Source organism: Epinephelus lanceolatus, chromosome 16 (genome assembly GCF_041903045.1).
Source record: "Epinephelus lanceolatus isolate andai-2023 chromosome 16, ASM4190304v1, whole genome shotgun sequence".
NCBI classification, from domain to species: domain Eukaryota; kingdom Metazoa; phylum Chordata; class Actinopteri; order Perciformes; family Serranidae; genus Epinephelus; species Epinephelus lanceolatus.
Window position 1 is genome coordinate 31451589 of NC_135749.1, and position 20425 is coordinate 31472013.

At 39.9% G+C, this 20425-nt stretch overlaps 2 protein-coding genes and 1 pseudogene across 5 annotated transcripts; all 3 read right to left on the reverse strand.

The window, feature by feature from the left end:
- Positions 1-420: 420 nt before the first annotated feature.
- Positions 421-4025, reverse strand: LOC117263032 (major histocompatibility complex class I-related protein 1-like; annotated as a pseudogene). Its single transcript, XR_013493635.1, has 3 exons — positions 3998-4025; positions 3473-3742; positions 421-714 (listed from the first exon to the last, which is right to left on the reverse strand). The product of XR_013493635.1 is annotated as a major histocompatibility complex class I-related protein 1-like (transcript).
- A 3892-nt stretch (positions 4026-7917) lies between these two features.
- LOC117263031 (major histocompatibility complex class I-related protein 1-like) lies at positions 7918-14045 on the reverse strand. The gene is made up of 8 exons (XM_078175886.1): positions 13639-14045; positions 12149-12424; positions 11386-11664; positions 10870-11172; positions 10690-10797; positions 10451-10468; positions 10291-10351; positions 7918-9841 (listed from the first exon to the last, which is right to left on the reverse strand). The coding sequence occupies exons 1-7, from the start codon at positions 13685-13687 to the stop codon at positions 10296-10298; spliced, it is 1089 nt and encodes a 362-aa protein (XP_078032012.1). The 5' UTR covers positions 13688-14045; the 3' UTR covers positions 7918-9841; positions 10291-10295.
- Positions 14046-14178: 133 nt separating this feature from the next.
- On the reverse strand, positions 14179-20363 carry LOC117263857 (major histocompatibility complex class I-related protein 1-like). 3 transcript variants are annotated; one of them, XM_078175888.1, is made up of 6 exons: positions 18955-20363; positions 18221-18496; positions 17040-17342; positions 16658-16759; positions 15970-15987; positions 14179-15693 (listed from the first exon to the last, which is right to left on the reverse strand). In XM_078175888.1, exons 1-6 carry the CDS (start codon positions 18998-19000, stop codon positions 15644-15646), a joined length of 795 nt encoding a protein of 264 aa, XP_078032014.1. In that variant the 5' UTR covers positions 19001-20363; the 3' UTR covers positions 14179-15643. The 3 variants fall into 3 exon arrangements, with proteins under 3 accessions (XP_078032014.1, XP_078032015.1, XP_078032016.1); XM_078175889.1 differs by lacking the exon at positions 18955-20363 and adding an exon at positions 17558-17745 and having other exon boundaries at positions 18221-18355; XM_078175890.1 differs by lacking the exons at positions 18221-18496; positions 18955-20363 and adding an exon at positions 17558-18209.
- Between the last annotated feature and the right edge of the window lie 62 nt (positions 20364-20425).

Consider the following 20425-nt stretch of genomic DNA (forward strand, 5'->3'; position numbering starts at 1 on the left):
GAAATCCAGATAAGAGAAAAGGGAAGAGATCAGTTGAAAAATATCACAGTTGTGAGTCGTGAGTAGCAATGATAGAGAATAATCGCTGACTAACCTTAAAGGGAGCAACATAAAAAGTATTTCAGTCTGGACCAAGGTGAAGGACTAACCGATAAACTGACAGACAGCCTGTCACTGCAGTTAAACTTACTTAACTCTTGCTGACTGTGCACTAGCTATTGCAAGTTTCAGCTTTTATGCACAGTAACATCAGAGAACCCAAAACTGTTAGTCTTTACTGATATGTGACGGCTGAATTAAATGTTACTGCCACAGAACATGGTCAAAAAGAAAAAAATGTCAGACTGATTGGGATGATAATACATGACAGTTCAATCTGGACAAGCTGTATGACCAATGTGTTCATGACAATGCATCAGGTCATTTGATTCTACCTGTTCTCAGCAAAGAGCTCCCACCAAAGGCCAAAAACATTCCTCAGGTACTCAGGACACATGTAAGTGAGGTAAATCTCAAAGAATTTGAGTGTTGTTTTCTCAGCATCCCATCTCTGCTTGGTGATGAAAGCCTGTGGTTTTGGAGCAATCCATGTCAGTGTCTTCAGGCCCAATGATAGGTAGTCTTCTCCGTTATATCCAAACTGCATAAAACCATTAACCTCTCCAGTCTCATCATCCCACTCACAGCCACTCATCCTCTGTAAAATGTGGTTGACTGAGAGACAGAAATAGAGAATGTAATTAAAAATGATGCACAGAAGATATCTCCAGTGGAAAACATATTGTGTGATGCACTGCTATTCTCCCAATCTTGTGTTGTGCTCATGATTCAAGAACAAATAATCAATGCACTTTGTCTTTATATAAGTCATAAAACAGAGGTTACAATATTGTAACCCTAGTTCTATTAACATAGGCAGAGCCTATCCATCCATCCATTTTCTAATTGCTTATCCTCTTGAGGGTTGTGGAGGGGCTGGAGCCTATCCCAGCTGACACTGGGCAAGAGGCAGGGTACACCCTGGACAGGTCGCCAGACTATCGCAGGGCTGACACATAGAGACAAACAACCATTCACGCCTACAGACAATTTAGAGTCACCAATTAACCTATCCCCCAGAGTGAACCCACACTGACATGGGGAGAACATGCAAACTCCGCACAGAAGGGCTCCCACACCCAGGATCGAACCGGGAACCTTCTTGCTGTGAGGTGACAGTGCTAACCACGACACCTCCGTGCCGCCTCTACTGGACTCTATTAATATAATACTATATAATATATAGTACTACTCCTCCAATCACAAGCCTGCCTTCACACACTGAGATCACCTATAAAGCCATCTCACAAGGCATTTCCTGGATAGGGCCTTACCGGCGACACCATACCCAGAGCACACAAACAGCTGTTTAGTGTGTCTGATGGGGACTGTGCCTTCAACATGACATGCCTATGCATGAATTGGGCAGAGCAAATGCAATTTTGTTTTCCTGTCCCCTCATGGGTTGGAGGACAAAAAGCATATAACTGTACTGTATGAACTCCTTATGTTTTTGGGAACAAAGGGATTTAGTCTGAGAGAGGCTCCACTGCAGGCACCACAAAGCAGTAAGCAACAGGGATGCATTGATAGGGCGGTTAGTTCACACACACTCTCTTAGATGAGGTCAATGCAAGCAGCAAAGCTGTCTTGAATGACAAGGCCTCCAGAAAGGAGTGCTCCAAAGGCTTGAAGGGATCCTTCACCAAGGCCCTGAGCACCAATGGCAGGTTCCACTGCAGGGAGGAGGCTTGCATCACCAGACATTGCGTCCTGACTCCCTGCAAGAACCGCTTCATGAGAGGGTGGGCAAAGACCGGTTTGTCGCCAAAACCCTCTGCCAGGAAAAGATGGTCACTGTGTACACTTTAATAGTGGCATGTGACAGCCTTCTATCAATCAAACACTGCAAAAAGGAAAGAGTAGAACCAACTGCACACACCAGGGGATCTAGCCTCCTTTCTTGGCAACAGTATTGGAATCCCACCCACTTTTCCCTTGAGGACCCCACTCACACTGCCTGGATGGTCTGCACAACCTGCACAGACAATCCAGCCCTCCTCAGCCTGACCACCTCAGGAGTCAAGCCTGTAGAGGTTGATCTAGAGTGGCCAACGTGCCTATCAAACTCCTGAGACAGAGCCCCCCAGAACTGGGGGATGATCCAGAGCTAGGCCGCCACCATTTGAGTTATTTCTGCATACCACAGCGCTAAGCGGTGACCTGGAGCACGCCGGGTTAAACTTCCTCGTGCAACACTGCACCTTCAGATAATCCATTATATTCACTGCCAGGGCTCTCGTATTTCAGTGGCTGCTTCCAGGACACCTCAATAAACTGCTGCAGACTGTCATCACCAGTGGGAAGTCCCAGCAGAAAGATGCTGGCACTGGGCCCCCACAGAACACTGATATACTGGGCAATGATGAGGTGTTGTCATCATTTACAGACAAAGCCGTTGTCTCAGTGACCAGAGAGTGTGGCAGTTGGAGAGGAGGTCTTGATGCCATTGATCTGGAGCTCCTGCTCACTCTCATGCCAGCAAAGCGTCACATTGAAGCATCTTAAGTGATCCCTCCACTGTACTGTTGGTGTCCAAACTCGGACAGCAGGCCACGCAGGCAGGTGAACACTGCTCTGTGCTTTGTCTGCACTGAGGTTTATGTGGTGACTCCATACATGGAGGAAACTGCTCAGTGTGCAATTCACTTTGCTGAAGAGAAAAAGGATGACTGACAGCAGCGAGTCGCCTCCTTATATACTGTGGGTTCCGTACATATTCAATCAATCAATCAATCAGTCAATCAATCAATCAATCAATCAATTTTATTTATAAAGCCCAATATCACAAATCACAATTTGCCTCACAGAACTGTACAGCATATGACATCCCTCTGTCCTTAGGACCCTCGCAGCGGATAAGGAAAAACTCCGCAAAAAACACGTTTAACGGGGGAGGGGGGGGGGGGGGGGGGGCGGGGGGGGGGGGAATGGTAGAAACTACTGATGGCCGAATGAAGCCTCATGAAGCATTTTCTTTATTTTATAAGCCCACTAGATGGCGCTCTCTTTCAACAAAAGGTTGAAAGCACACTGAATTGCCATTCTTTGAGCCTCTCTTTTTAAACCAAGAGTGCCATCTAGTGGGCTCATGAAATAAAGAAAATGCTTCATGAGGCTTCATTTGGCCATCACTAGTAGAAACATTTCAGATACGCACGTCCCGATTTGCCAACTATGTTGATTTAGATTTGAATGTGTGAATGCATGCTTGGGATTGGGTAGTAGTATTACCCATAAAATCCAGTAGAGGGCGGAGCCTGTCTGAGATAGAATCCAATTTCTATTTCACACTTTAAAAGTCACAATTACGCAGTTAAACGATTAACAGTTAAAAGTGCAATAGGCTATAACATACATAGCTGTACTTCACCTCCAGTTTGGTTGAAGCGCTGTTTCAAACCGTAAATCGTGGCTTTGAAGAAGTTATGCAGATTCTCAAAACACTCTCCATTGTACCACTCCAAGTGCTGAGGATCATTTTCAAATAATTTTTTCATCCAGTCCTGTTTTGGTTCAACTTTCATGATGTTGGTGTCACAGTAACCCGCCAGAATTTCATCAAACACTCCAACACCCACAAACTCTGGGAAGTTCGGGACTCCAGAAGATGCAGTAATGAAATACTTAAGGGTGTGTTTCACTGGAAGAAAAACAAGGTTCATACAATCAGCATAAGCAGCATTATCATCGCAGTCATAAAAAATATAAATCACTTCAAAACACATCACTTAGCCTATCAATATGAAGTAAAAGTGAAACTACACTACAGGGGCCGTATTCACAAACATTCTGAGAATACTCCTAGAAAACTCTTTTTTGCCTGAAAATTGCCTAGCTTAGGAGTGATTTAGGAAAAGTTCTCACAGCAACTCAAGCAAGAGACAGAAGCTTTTACCTTGGTGTGGAGGTATGGTTGACCCCATTCTTATGACAGATGTGATTAGTTGTCACAGACATGCCCTTCTGTGAGCCTGCAAAGTGTGGACACCCAGTGGAAATGAAATGACCTGCTGACTGTCAAAGTGTTGTTGTTGTTAGTGTGATCACTCTGCTGATGGAAGCTTGAGACAGACCCAAGTCATCACTGCTGCACTATTGTGTTTTTCCAGTTTTCCAAATAGATTAGTATTGTGATCATTTTATTTCTGGCATTATAGCATTAGGAGGGAAATGTGTACATACCCCTAATGAGATCGACCACATGTATTATCCCTGCACAATCTAATCTGTAGCATTTCATTTACTCACTGTCATCCAGTGTTTGGCGAATACTTCTCCAACCTATATCTGTTGCCAACATTTTCTCCTCTGCTTTAGAAAATCTTAAGTCTCTTAAAAGTCCTCCTCCCTTAGGAGCTCTTTTAAGGTCTAAGATGCTCTGTGAAAAACTTTTATCTTTACCTGGACTTAGTCTTAACTTTGAGGGGAAATTCTCAGCAAACATCACAATTCTAAGAATTTTCTTATAAGTTCATCACTAGAAGCAAAGCTTTCTAGTACTATGAGTTGCTCCTTAGAATTATAACCTTTCATATGAATTTTCTCTTAAAGTTGAGACTAGATCCTTGTAAAGATAAAAGTTATTCAAAGAGCATCTTAACCCTTAAGAGAGCTCCTAAGGTGAAAAACTGTTAGAAGTAGGGAGGAGGACTTTTAAGAGACTTTTCTTAAGCAGAGGAGAAAATGATGGGAACACAAAGAGGTCAGACAAATCCTCCCAAAACACTGGATGACAGTGAGTTAATGAAATGCTACAGATTAAACTGTGCAGGGATATTATTTGTGGTCAGTCTTATTAGAAATGCTCTCACATCCCCCACCGAGTGCAGTGATGCTTTAATGCCAGAAATGCAAGTGATCTCTACGCTGATGTATTTGGCAACTGGAAAAATGCAACAGTGCAGCAGTGATGACTTGGGTCTGTCTCAGCCTTCCATCAACAGAGTGATCAACAAACAGTTACAGCCTTATATTATGACACAGTTCATTTAATTTCCACTGGATGTCCACCCCTTGCAGGCTCAAAAAAGAGCATTCATTGATGGGACCAACATCCGCATCATCTCAAAATGATGACGTTTTTATAAACAGAAAGCAGCACCACAGCATCAATGCCCATTGTTTTTAGTGCTGACATGATTTTGAACATTGTTGCAAAATGGCCAGGCTCCACACATGATGCCAGGAGTGCCAGATTGGCCTGAGAAAGAGAATGCGGCGTTTATCTGCTGCTCTATGTCCTCCCATGCCTGCCTCATGGCTTGCGCCATGACACCGGGGCCAAAATTCCCTCTTAAATATTTTTGCGCAAACCTGCCACTTAAATAGATTGGCCAGCAATCACAGATATTGATTAAAGCTAAGCCACCCCCCACCCACACCCACACATCCGTTAATATCAAATAGATTCACTATAAATGTTATAGTATATAATAATATAATATATAATAACTATCAGCACGTGAATGACTCGGTTGGCCCGTGTTTCCAATATTTTGTAGGCTATTTTGATTTACAGTGTATTCAACAGTGATGTTCATAATCACACCATTTCTTCATGGAGACTAAATCTATGATTAGGCATATGCATTCTACGCTCATTATCACGTGTGCGTTTTTTTTGCCCAGCATAACATATCGAGCAACGGGGTCAACCACACCTCCTCACTAAGGTAACAGTTTCTGCCCCTCCTTGCTCAGAGTTGCCCTAAGAATTTTCATAAATCACTCCTAAGCTAGGACTCCTTGCTGGGAGTTTTTAGGCTAAGTTACAGTAAGAGCTCTCTGAGAGTGTGATCTTACCTGGAGATGAAACATGACAGAAAAGAAGAAACAAAAGTGACCTTTTCATCTTATTTTGATCAAGACGTGTGGGTAAAGCACCGAGCTGGTTTAACTGTTTGTTCTTCTGTGCTATTTCCTCGCCGAGTAAGGTGGGAGTGTATTTGTTTTATTGAGAGTTGGGCGGTTCACACTGACGTTGGGAAACTTATTCCTCCTGTCATTGTTCCAGTCCATTGTGCCGGAGCTCGTATCAATTAAGGTATAGCCTACAATGTGACTGGTGACATCTGAAGCTTCACATGGTGCTGGTGCGTCAGAAAATGTTTTAATTCTCTAAAAGTTTTGCAGTTTAACCTCGTGATCAGCACATTAGGACTGCAGTGAGTTCTGCAAGTCACCAGATGTCACTGTGCTGCTACTTTTGAAGCCCAGAAGCTTCTCAAGGCTTACCATCACTATTCTGACATAACTAAATTAGGGACTGTACGAAACTTATAGAGGCGAGGAAGGGGTGAATCTTAGATATCATTTTTTTTTAAAGAAGCATTAGTAATAAAGCCAATGAACACTCACACACAAATGACAACATAGTGAAAATACAGCCACTCTATCTTTGAAGCTATTAAATAAATATAAATAACATTATAGTTTTGTGGCTATTAAACTTCTGCGTCACAATATTTTCCCAGTGAAAATAACATTTGCAGTGAAAAAACCAAACATAAACATTGTGAAGTTCCTCTTTAATCCACAATCTAAATTTATTTATTCATTTATATCTCAACTCAGCCATGTTTGAAGTCACAGCCTTCCGAGGCTGAAAAATTTTGCCCACACATAGCCTAAGTGCCAAAAATTGCAGTTTTTTAATGGACCATTTGGTTCTACAAGCTGGTCAATCCTTGTAGACCCCCATGTTAAAATGCCCAACTTTACAGCTAAAATAAACATGTTTACACCCTGGTGCAAGAAACAGTTTTGGTCTCTAAAGCTAAATTATCTGTTCAAGACAACAGGGGGTGAATTTTTTATATAACTCACCTGTTTACATTTTATAAATGCTTAAAGTTAAGCATAATTAAGGGCGGGCCACTTTGAGGGACAGGCTGTCGTTGGCTTCAGTCAGATCCACCCCTCGTTCATCCAGCGCCAGCCTCTCACCCAAATATGGTGACTTCTGTCTCCAAAAAAACAAGATGTTCATGGAAATGCCAAACCCGAAGCTTCAAAACCACACAAACCGATGGGTGACTTCATGGAAGCTACGTCTACCATTTTTACAGTCTATGGTTCCAAGTTGTTAGAAGGCATCTTTCATAGAGCTAGGCTGTTGGGTGGCTGTTTTCTCCTGACTTCCAGTGTTCACGCAAAGCTTAAGTAACCTTGTCTAGGAGCTAACTCAGATTTGACACTGATTTGACACTGATATCAACCTACCCATCCAACTCCTCTATAAGAATACTGAATGCTCAGGTAATATATTCATTTTACAGTCACAGTTGTATGGTGGCCCTGAGAGCACAACACACCACAAATTAAGAAAACACATGGACACAACAAAAGCATATTAAAAAACATTTTCATCATTTTGCAGATACATGAAAACATCAATTTTGTGACGTGCAGCATTTAAAAAAAGTGCTGCCAGAATGAATGACCTCAAAATTTTGTTTTTGGCTCATTTTAACATTGTGATGAAGATATTATTGCAGATATCTTATGTTATCCTAGAATCAGCCTTTTGCTTATTATCATAATATCTGAATCCATTACAGTGAGAGACAGACAGCTTCAGTAACTTCATAAGACACAATACACAAACTATGGAAACAAGCGTCCCAGCCATGTGCATTACTTTTTAGTATCCCTTGGAAACAGTTTTTGTTGTATTCTAAGCATCTTGCAGTACTTTCCAAATGCTGCGCATATGTCACCAAACTGGTGAAAATTTTTATTTATTTGTTTGTATTGTATCCATTTGCAGTGTGTGTGATGAACTCTCATGGTCTTAAAACAAATGAGTGCTCAGACTTACTTAAGAGTCTTTTTTTTATTGGGGGCTTCACTGAAAAGCAAAACATCAGAAAGAGAAATACATTTGAATTTGACATTCATTTATGGTTATCAATACACAGAATAACGTGCCAAATCTTAGGCAAACATTGCAATGGAAGCTCAGTATTGATTCATCAGGTCCTGCGGCTGTGCTTTTCTGACAGGTGACACCATTCTTTAACCCTCACCTAACACATCTTTAAGCTGCCTTTAAATTTTTCACTGTCCAAGACACAGAGCTGATACTCTGCTGCTTTATATTTTCATTATATCTGCTCAGGCTAAACAACAGTGGCTGGTCCAACTGACTTGATTGGAAACTTCATGATTGCCATGACCCACTCAGGAGCCCAACCACCATCACTGTCTGTCTCATTTAACATGCTTAGAAACTTTGACAGGAAACACAATGTTGCATCAGTGTAAATGAATGAATAAATACATAACAAATAGCAAATAAAATAAGGATTCATAAAAATTCACAAAATGTGGAATACAATCCTACAATGTGAAATAAAATGTTTACATTTAAATATTATGCACATCAAGTATGGTTACTTCTTCACTTTTATAGCAGGAAGCCATCTGTCAGTCTCTTTTAGTTCTGTGACATGACGGGCGTGACATGTAACACAACAGTCTGTAATGTGACATATAACATGCAAGTCAGCAGCAATTTATAAATGATAACAATGGCATAACAGGGCAATAACTATTATTTACTGTCCCTGTTATATGGCGGTTGATCTTGTCCTCTGCTTAGAGGGTAAAGAGCTCCTGGACATCATTGTTTTCCTCATTTGCAGATGTTTTCTTCTTTGAGTTAGCTGCCAACTGCTATCAGCTGCTTTTTAAATCTCCCACAGTGGGTCGCACTCATAACACATTGACAAAGATGTTTTGCTATGTTTTGTTGGGCTGAAACCATGGTTGTGTTCAGCCCCAACAAATCATAGCTAAACTTGTATTGCAACTTTAAAGAGCAACAATTAAAACTAAAAGGCAGCAAAATGTAGCTATATGATACCATACAGTATTTTGTTTACCAAAAAAACAAACAAACTGAATGATAACAACTTTTTCCTATTGCCATTTGAACTGATGCAAGGTGGAGACCATTTCTGCAACATATGTTCACGTAACACAACATATGTGTGAAATATTCAATCCCTGGACACTTTCAAATCCAACCTTAAAACATATCTGTTTAAACAAGCCTATCACTGCTAAATGTCATTGCCTGCTGCTAACTTCTGAATGTTTTATTATTGCTGCTGTGTTGCTTTTATTTATTTATTCTCTATGTACAGTGACCTTGAGTGTCTTGAAAGGCGCTGATAAATAAATGTATTATTATTCTTATTATTATATGTAATTAGCATCTGAGAACTGCGACTAACACATTGATGTTTTATAGTTCACCAGTGTAAATCAGTTAACAACTAAGTACATTAAAAACTAACATGCATGTACTGAAGACAGTTACTACATAATGTCTTGTCAAAAACAAATGTTAACATGTTTGAGTTTGGTCTTAAGTTTTCTAAAGCAGAATATGACGTATAGAGACAAAAGGCGACTGAAGTTAAAACAGGTCCAGTAACTTAAAAGTAGAAATATACATGTCTGAAAACCCAAGAAGTCTTCCTGGAAAAATGATTCTGTGTTCTTTCTGGTTTCACTATTAATGTCTTTGGTCTCTGCAAGCTGCTGAAGTAATCACTCTTTACCAAACAGCTGGACAGCAGCATCAGCAAAGCTTCTGTTACTTCTCAGATAATCATTCTTTACTTTATACACTGAACATCTGAAACATGTAAATCTGATCTTGAATACACACTTGACCAGTTTTATGTATCATTTGACTTCCTGACTGGTCCTTCTTATCTTCACTGGATAGCTGTAAAGAGAGAGAGAGTAAAAAATACAACAAGACCTGGATTTAGTTTTTGAATTATACAGTATTTGCTTTCATATTATTTGCAGTATGTTTGGTCCAAAATGTAGAATTTTGACATCTTTGTTCCAGCTGTTTAGTGTATAATATAATTAATATCAGCTGCTTGCTTGAGAACAGTTATTGTACACCTGAAGGATTCACAGTTTTATCAAAGAGAGAGTATTAAAAAGTATTATATCAATATGTCAGTATGTGGAAGTTAGTTTCAGGAGGAGCAACAAAGGAGAGATTCTACATACAGTCACTACATTAACATGCACAAAATATTCTGTTTTTTGACCTGCATCAAATTCAGAATATTGTCATATTCTGAATAACAGTGGAATATTAGTGTGCATGTAAGCGTACACAGTATTTGCACAGAGTATTCGACATGATGAAGTACTCACTGTGATCAATCAAGAGCTGCGTCTGTGACTGAAGTGGTTTGAGAGGAAGAAGAGTCTGAAGCTAAACAAGAAAAGTGTTAGTAGTTGATTTTAAAACTATAAACTGTATTTATTTCAACAAAGAGAGAGGGAAACGCAGACAATCTGACATAATACTTACAGTTTGCAGGCCTGAAACCTGTAATATGAATGATCACATCAATAAACATTTAAGATCAAAAGTTAATGAGATTATCAGGTATATCACACTTAAAGATATGAGAAACTTTCACTACAGGTCACATCATTATTCATTATTCCAGACCCCCCCCCCCTAAATATTATCTTGTAGTCTGCATTTTGTGCTGAAACAGTAAAGTGAATTGGCCTCATGGTGAGTAAAACATCTTTCTTCCTTACCATGATTGTTGTTTCTCCAGATGAAGAGTCCAGTGATGCAGAGTGTCAACAGCACTAGTCCTACAACAACTCCAATGACAGGGCCAGCAGGAAACTGTGAGGGAGAAACTAGAACCACAACAGAACATTCACATTCATTTGTCTCCACAACTGGATGGACCTGATGTTGAAGCCACTTACCCCAGTTGGTCCTGATCACTGCTTCGTCCATTTTAGTGAAGATGTCCTCCATCACACCAGAGAGATGAAACACACAGTCGTACCTCCTCCAGTCTTCAGGTGGGACTGATGACACGTCCAGGTCACTGCTCATCTGGAAGGATCCATCATGGTTGGGGAGGATCTCTCCATGATCCACGTCCTCATGAATCTCCTCTCCATCTTTCCTCCAGAACATCATGGCTCTGTTTGGGTAGAAACCTGTAGCGTGGCAGCTGACTGGAGAGGAGGGAGACTTCTGGAGGAGAGACACTGAGGGAAGGTCTGGAGAGAGAGGAGTAAGGTTAAGAAGTCAGAAAATTAAACAGATTTATTAAAAAAGAGGGGAGAGGGAGGGAGAGAAATGTTTGACAATTGACAAAAGAACCCATTTCAGTTTTAGGTCTCAATATATTGACGCACATTCATAGTAATATCACAAGCACATTATAAAATGATAATCATATCACAAAACTACATCAGGTCATGTGATTCTACCTGTTCTCATCACAGAGCTCCTCCCATAGTCCAAAAGCTTGTTCAGGCAATCAATACAAGCATGGTGAAAAACGATCTTCCAAAAGTCATTTCTGGCTCTGTCTCTGTCCCACATGTGTTTGGTCATGACAGACTGAGGTGTTGGGGCAATCCATGTTTGTGTGTCCAGATGAAATACAAGGAAGTCCTCTCCATTGTAACCATATTGATGAAAACCGCTGATATCTCCAGTCTCCTCATCCTGTTCACAGCCAAACATTTTCTGTAAAATGTGGATACCTGGGGGAGAGAGAGATTGGCCCCATGAAGGCCAGTCATCATCTGTACTGTGCGGACGTCTTAAAGGGACAGAGAGGCAGAGACTGCTGGGAAACACAGTGACATCCTAACACAGTTCATATCCTCTTTTTTTTTTTTTTTTACCACAGAGACACACTGCCTCCACTGAGACCAGCAGTTTACCTCCACACACACTGAGGTGGAGTACTGACCAGCAGATTAAACCTGACCCACTGAGGCCCTACAGCTGGTGGACCAGTCCAATAATATCCTCTTCCTGTGAGAAACTACAGACGAGACTGTCCTGAGGCTGCTCTAGAAGCTTCCACTGAAGGAGAGTTTCAGAAAGAGATACCCTGTTTAGCAATCTTCCTTTACTTAAGTATAGCATGTGAGTTTTTCTTTCTCTTCTGTATATGACTGAGGCAAAGGCTTCAGTTAATTCTGGGTGACAAAAACATTATTGAGGAAGAAAGGAACATACTTCCAGTGTGGTTTAAGCGTTTCTTCAAACTGATAAATTCGTCTCTGAAGACCTGCTGGTGCACCGTACACTCCCCTGTGTACCACTTCCAGAACTTAGGATCCCCGTCTCTTAATTTTTCCATCCAGTCCTGTTTGGGTAATGCTGTCTTGATTCTGCTGTCACAGTAAGCCACCTCAACATCATCAATCAGCATAACAGACACAACCTCTGGGAAGTTGTGAGACTCTTGGACTCCAGAGGATGCAGTGAAGAAAACCTTCATAGAGTGCTTCACTGAAAGACAAATAGGCATTCAATTTTTTTTAAAACTACATGTTAACATGTTTAATGTTGCATAGTTGCATTATTATGAGTAGTCATCAGTTTGTTGAGCACAGCATTTGATTTTTGCTCCACCAGCATGAGCAAAAAATAATTAATAATAATAAAAATAATTTATTGTACAGTGTCTAATAACTGAATAAAAGCTAGTTACAGGACACACCTCATTATGGTATTCCTGAAACAATTACAGCACTCAGCTCCTCACTTGCAACAACAACAAGTAATAAATAAAACATCTTGTGTGAATGTAGTGGATAAGAATAAAGTAACAGAATGGAAATAATCAGCTATGGTCCAGGTAGTTCAAAATCATACTTTAGTTCATACTTTAAGTTTTTTTAAATTAAATGACTGAGTTATTATTGCCTATATGAGCATTATAAGCACTTAATTGAAACTTTGGTAACAGTTCATAAACCTATACTAAATATTAATAAGATGTCTATTTACATTAATTATAATTTATAAGGGTTAATTATAGAATAATAACCACATTTATTACTGGTTTATAAGACACTATAAGACCCTATAAGATGAAATTAATCAGGTGTTTATTAACATTAATGAGACTATAAGAAGTTAATATAAATGCCATATTACGGTTAATAAATGCTTAATTATGCACTTATTAATAGTAAATAATGATCCTTTGCAGCTACCGGATCTAAAGTGGGAACAGTGTCGTATAAAGATTAATAATCTATTAATATGCACTTATGAACAGCTCCCACACACAAACTGCCTGTGAAGAAATAAGATTATTTAGAGAATGTAGACTGTTAAGAGATTAACAAGTTTTTATTTATTTATTGTGAACTGTAAGTTAATATAACTTAAGTAATGTTCATGTTCTTTATTGCAGTGCAACATTTGTTTAATAATTAATAAAATCCAGACATTTTTTCGGGAAGTTTTTGAAATGTTTCTTCAGTAGTTTTTGAAAACCGAAGTTTGAACCGAACCGTGAGTCGGGCAAATATCTTGCCTAGGGTGCCAAATTGGTCAGGCACAGCCCTGCGTATGATCCAGTCAAAACATAGTCTTTTCAAGTTGGGGCAAAAGGGAAACTAAACTGCAGGTGTGTCTCAGAGCTATGCAGGAACAAGACAACAAGATACAGAGCCGAGTGGAAAGTGAGGCAAAGATTTAAAATGAGATCTTACCTGGAAATGAAACACGACAGAAGAGAAACAACAATAGTATTTTTTTCATCTCGTTTTGATTAAGATGTGTCGGACTGAGGACCGAGCTGATTCAGCTGTTTTGTAATCCGTCCAATGCTTTTTCCTCGAGACGACAGTGTTTCTGTTCTGAGGAGGGATGGGTGGGTTTTACAGAAGTTGAAAAACTTGTTTCACTCTTTGACTGTATGACCCAACTAAATTAGACACATTTATTGAGGGTGGTAGGGGGGGCATCCAGCATTTCTAATATTTTATTTTAACACTCCTTAAAACAAATGCAATACCCTCCCCAATATCTAAACAATTAATTATTAAAAAACTATTAAAGCTTTGTGGCTACTGATGGACGTGTGCAGCACAGTATTCTCACCCCACCCTGGTTTTCCAATAATAGAATTTGACCACATGATTTCTGACTTGCTTACTCAGACTTTAACCGCCTCTGTGTTGCTTCCTTTCCCATACAGAGAACTACTGTAACAAAAACAACAGAAAGAAAAAACACCCCACAGAAATGAATGCATTTTAGATTTTAGACTAATTTTATTTGACAATAATGAATCTAAATTAAAAACAGAACACTGGCTGTCAAACACAGACATTCTAACATGCTGAGTGTTGGTTGAGAATCTAGCAAAACCATTAGCACAATTTGAAAGAAATATACAGAGACATTGTTTTTACCTCTACTCCACTGGGGTGGTAGTGGTCTTAGATTTTTTTTTTTAGGAAAAGGCATGTACACTACAAGGCATGTATAGATACAGGGAAGTGAATGAGTACAACAAACAGGCTGTTAGAGTACAAACCTATCACTATAAATATTCCAATTCCACATAACCACATACTCAAGATTTTGTAAGCTGAGGTCTTCAGTTATGTTCTGTGCTTTGAAAGTATCACCCTTTGTTTGAATTCTGTCTTCATCATTTTATAAAGTTAGTGTCACAATATAATAAAAAGTAAACACTTTATCAGCCTTTGATGTAAAAGTGTTTTGAGTATCTGTGCCTCATAGGCTTGTTTGTCTTTTCACCTCATCAAACTTAAAAGGCCCTGAAAACTTATTTCCTCACTCATCTTGTCACTGTAAGTAAGTAGGCAGAGCTCAAAAGGTAAAAGGTGGTGTTACATGTTTCCTTACACCAATCAGGATTCAGCAACATCTGTCCAATCTGATGACACCACACCAACAAAATCCTGACAAAACAGATGAACTACTTTTAAAGTCATCAACTCCAAATAAATAATATTAGAGATGTTGATGTTATTTTTAGCCATCCTGGCGTAATAAGCAGTACCATACTTATCTGAATATAAGACAATCCTGATTGTAAGATGACCCCCACTTTTTCAAGACTCAACTTTAGAAAAGATTTTCTGAAGACCAATACTAATAAAAACACACTTCATAACATAAGGTAGTCCGTCAACCTGTAGGTAAACTGTTTGTCTTTTTGGCCTCACCATATGAACATTTCATTCTGTGACACTGTATTTCTTTGCAGCTTGAGAGTTGTTTGATGACTCACATGATTTTATTTTTGCCATCATGACTCCTACCCAGGTGTTGGTCAACTTGGCAACTTTTGAGCCACTTTGTGTGAGATGGCACTGAGTCTCTCCGTCTTTCAGGCACCTGGCACTGTGAGCTGACTGTGAGGGTTGGTGGCTAGCTTTAGTCAGAAAGGAAACACTTGTTTTACGGATATTTGGCGCCACCTATTGTTGTGAATGTATACTGACATTTACAAGTCTAGTCTAGACCCTGAATAATAACAGCCCCACTTTTTCTGGTGTATTTCTCGGGGAAAAACTCATATTAAGACAATATGATACTCAAGATTTAAAAGCAAGTTTTCAGGGGTTTTAAAATAAAGGTTTGTTGTCGGAATCTTATAATTTCAGGTGTTGCTTCACTGGAGTCACAGCTGATCTGCGTCCCATTTGAAGTAATTCACAGTGTCCCTGATGTGTCTGCAAATCATGTTTCTGGATTGAGTTTCTCAGAGAGCTCAGAGCTCTCATCAAGAGCTGTAAGGAAAAACACACTGTTATTCCATCCTGTACTGACCTGCTGTTAAACAGCTGCTACATTCTGTTGCAGAGGCTGGTCTTTCAGAATGCCTCTACAGATCCACCGTAAAGTTTTCAGTATGAGGAGCTTCTGAAACAGGGCCAGCTTGAGATGTTTTATCCAGACCCAAAAGACATCTTCATCGGTCAGACCTGGCTCACTAACTTGATCTTGATCCTGATACAAATGCATGTCAGACCACATTAAATAGAATAAAAACAAGTTTTACTCACGACATGGGGGGCATTCAGCTGAAACAAAAAGAGATAACAAATAATTTCAGTTGTAAAAGTCGTAAATGGCTGAATATATTTTTTTCCCACTGAATATGAACGCCTCCTTTACTCATTCTCCTACTCACGTTAAATAATTATCTTTTGTCCCTCTACCCTTTGCCTGATACATTTTTTATCATCATGCTACAGTCTTTCTGTTGGTTGTTTCATAAAATTAATTGAGGTTTGTTTGGCAGTTTTTTTAACCTTAACCAGCTACAATGAGTATTTAACTGGTTATGAAACAGTCTCCATGGAATTCTGACGCCTCCAAACGATCATCGAGAGGATGAGCTATTTCCTGGGTCTTATTCAGCATGCAGCCTAAGTTTACATTCTCCCTGGCAAAGCTCCACAGTGAGAAGTATGTTAGAGAGTGAAAAGGGAGCTGAATCTGTTGGCTTGAATGTAACCTTGGTGTGAAAGGTACTAAAACAAAGTATAATCTGTTTCATCATTGTCATATTACAGTCATCAATCTTACATAGCCACAACAAATGCATTACCACATCGCTATCTATCCTGATGTTTAAGATCTGACCACTTGAAAAAATTCCATGAGACAATCTGTCAGTCTGGTCTGTCAGTTTTCTTTTTGTAAACTGCAAATCCAAATTAAGATAACTTCTCCATTTTCCTCTCTTACCTCTCCTCTTTCTGTAAACAATGACTCCAATGGCAGACATGAGGATGACAGCAAGAACAGTCACTGCAGCAGTGATGGGAATGGTCATGTCAGAAGCCTTCTCTGTTGAACAAATAAACAACAATAAGTCTAAGACCATTATGGACAAAGCAGGTTCGAAAAGAAGTACATCCATCTATTTAATAATGCCTCCTGTCCACACATGCAGGTGTGCATTGGTTTGAAATAATAAAACAAAAAATTTTTTTAAAAATATTGTTAAAATCTTAACTGAACTGGATGATAAAAGCTAAACCAACATAAAACCACACTTTTGTTTTGAGCTTCACTTTTGTGGGCACTTTGTCTTTCTCACACCCGTCACTTCTGACAGAAGTCTTACCCCTGTTGGTCCTGATAACTGCTCTGCCCAGTTTGGTGACGATGTCGTCCTTCACACCAGAGAGATGAAACACACAGTCGTACCTCCTCCAGTCTTCAGGTGGGACTGATGAAAGGTTCAGGTCACTGCTCATCTGGAAGGATCCATCGTGGTTGGGGAGGATCTCTCCGTGGTCCACGTTCTCATGAATCTCCTCTCCATCTTTCCTCCAGAACATCATGGCGCTGTCAGGGTAGAAACCTGTAGCGTGGCAGCTGACTGGAGAGGAGGGAGACTTCTGGAGGAGAGACACTGAGGGAAGGTCTGCACAGAGAGGAGTAAGGTTAAGAAGTCAGAAAATGAAACAGAGTTTTAAAAAACGAGGTGAGAGAGAGGGAGAGAAATGTTTGACAATATTGACAAAAGAACCCATTTCAGTTTTAGGTCTCAATATATTGACGCACATTCATAGTAATATCACAAGCACATTATAAAATGATAATCATATCACAAAACTACATCAGGTCATGTGATTCTACCTGTTCTCATCACAGAGCTCCTCCCATAGTCCAAAAGCTTGTTCAGGCAATCAATACAAACACGGTGAATAAAGTTCTTCCAAAGGTCATTTCTGGCTCTGTCTCTGTCCCACATGTGGGACAGAGACAGATATGTCCAGTCTCCTCATCCTGTTCACAGCCAAACATGTTCTGTAAAATGTGGATACCTGGGGGAGAGAGAGATTGGCCCCATGAAGGCCAGTCATCATCTGGACTGTGCGGACGTCTTAAAGAGACAGAGAGGCAGAGACTGCTGGGAAACACAGTGACATCCTAACACAGTTCATATCCTCTTTTTTTACCACAGAGACACACTGCCTCCACTGAGACCAACAGTTTACCTCCACACACACTGAGGTGGAGTACTGACCAGCAGATTAAACCTGACCCACTGAGGCCCTACAGCTGGTGGACCAGTCCAATAATATCCTCTTCCTGTGAGAAACTACAGACGAGACTGTCCTGAGGCTGCTCTAGAAGCTTCCACTGAAGGAGAGTTTCAGAAAGAGATACCCTGTTTAGCAATCTTCCTTTACTTAAGTATAGCATGTGAGTTTTTCTTTCTCTTCTGTATATGACTGAGGCAAAGGCTTCAGTTAATTCTGGGTGACAACAACACTATTGAGGAAGAAAGGAACATACTTCCGGTGTGGTTTAAGTGTTTCTTCAAACTGAGAAAATCGTCTCTGAAGACCTGCTGGTGCACCGTACACTCCCCTGTGTACCACTTCCAGAACTTAGGATCCCCGTCTCTTAATTTTTCCATCCAGTCCTGTTTGGGTAATGCTGTCTTGATTCTGCTGTCACAGTAACCCACCACAACGTCATCAACCAGCATAACAGCCACAACCTCTGGGAAGTTGTGGGACTCTTGGACTCCAGAGGATGCAGTGAAGAAAACCTTCATAGAGTGCTTCACTGAAAGACAAATAGGCATTCAGTTTTTTTAAAACTACATGTTGTGTTGCATAGTTGCATTATTATGAGTAGTCATCAGTTTGTTGAGGACAGCATTTGATTTTTGCTCCACCAGCATGAGCAAAAAAAGGTGTCTAATAACTGTATAAAAGCTAGTTACAGGACACACCTCATTATGGTATTCCTGAAACAATTACAGCACTCAGCTCCTCACTTGCAACAGAACATTTTTCCTTAAGTTCATTTTAAACATATTGTTCTTGTATTGTGTTTATTGAGTTTAAGTGAATCATAGAGAATACATATTAAGGTTAGTCTATGAAAGGCAGGCTGTATACTCCTATGCTCTCATGAGTACTGTAAATGCACACACACCCTACTCTGCACAGGAGCTCATAGGTCAAATGAAACTGCTGTTACAGGGAAGAGCTAAAAATAAAGGTTTAAAATGTTCTTACCTGGAGATGAAAAATGGCAGAATAGGAGCAACAAAAATGACTTCATCCTGGTTTGAAAAAGAAGTTGAGCTGGAGAGCTAAGTGGAGTGGAACTTTTTCTATAGTCCAGTGATGTTTCCTGGTTTAATGAGATGAGTATTTGTTTTCTGAAAAAAAAAGAGGTGTGTTCACCAGTTAACTCCTTGTAGGTGAACAAAAACTTCCCTCTGGCCTCAAAGAATTTGACTTCATGATTGTTATTGATGGTGTTACTGTATTATAAGCTTTAATGTGTACGGAACCAGATCTTGTTTTTCAAGGCTTTGTGTTTTTCATTTATATATTGGTTACCGGTTGTTGCTGGATCTGCTCCTGCCTGCTTCCACTGAAGCTCGTTCTGATCTGCCTGCACTTGTCTACTGCTCAATTCCAAAAACACACTGCATCGTGCAAGACACAGACTTTGACCCGTCAGATATGAGGCGGGAGGTAAGACGCAGAGTACTTGTGTTATTGTTTATCTTCAACTTTGTTCTTTTTTCTACATCTCAGTCTCTCAGCTTCTCCTGTAATTACAACCTGTTTAACCTGCTTCTATTTTTAGTTTACTTTCCCTTTTGCCTCACAAATTAAAGGTGGAGATTGTGTTGAGGGATAAGAAAGTGTGTCAAGTTAATATCATCAGACTCCCTCCAAATTTTGATTGATTACATTTAATGTCTTTTAATGAAGAAACACTGACTTTCTCTGAGAGATCAGATCATTACCGCTGTAAGGGAATGTTATTATTCTATTCTATTAATAGTACATATCAAGCGACTACCACCCCAAATGACTACTGTGAATAAGCTTGTTTTTCCAGTACTTGAAGTGCTGGAGGCTTTTATTGGCCTTGGTGATGCTTCTCTTTAGTGACAAATGGACAGATTGTGTGGATTGATCGGATCTACTTTCAAAGGTAGGTGCTTTGCTAATGGAGAGTTCAATGTTGAGTATTGCTGAGTCCACTTGGGTCCATTTGTATGGAACCCCACATATTCCCACAGCTATGCTCAAAATGACTTCCCCTTCCACTGTGACCTTAAAACACCAGATTCATGGGGCGACCTTTGTCTCACCTGGTAGATTGTGTGCCCCCATACAGGCCAAATCCTCTGCAAGGGCCCAGGTTTAATTCCAACCTGGGGCCCTTTGCTGCATGTCATTCCCCCTGTCTATCTTAGCTTTCCTATAATTCAAGGCAAAAAATGCCCAAAAATAATCTCACAAAAAACAAACAAACAAAAAAAACCCCACCTAATTCACATCACTTGTAACCAGCATTCCCTAATAGACTATGCACACTGTACCATCTAGTGGTCAGAAGTGTTTTAGTCTATAGATAAAATGTACACAGAATTGTATAATTATAAAAATAGAACTACACATTTTAAATGGCTCCTGCACCCGTTGTATTTATATTGCTGCAACTGCAGTCACAGATGAGTATGTG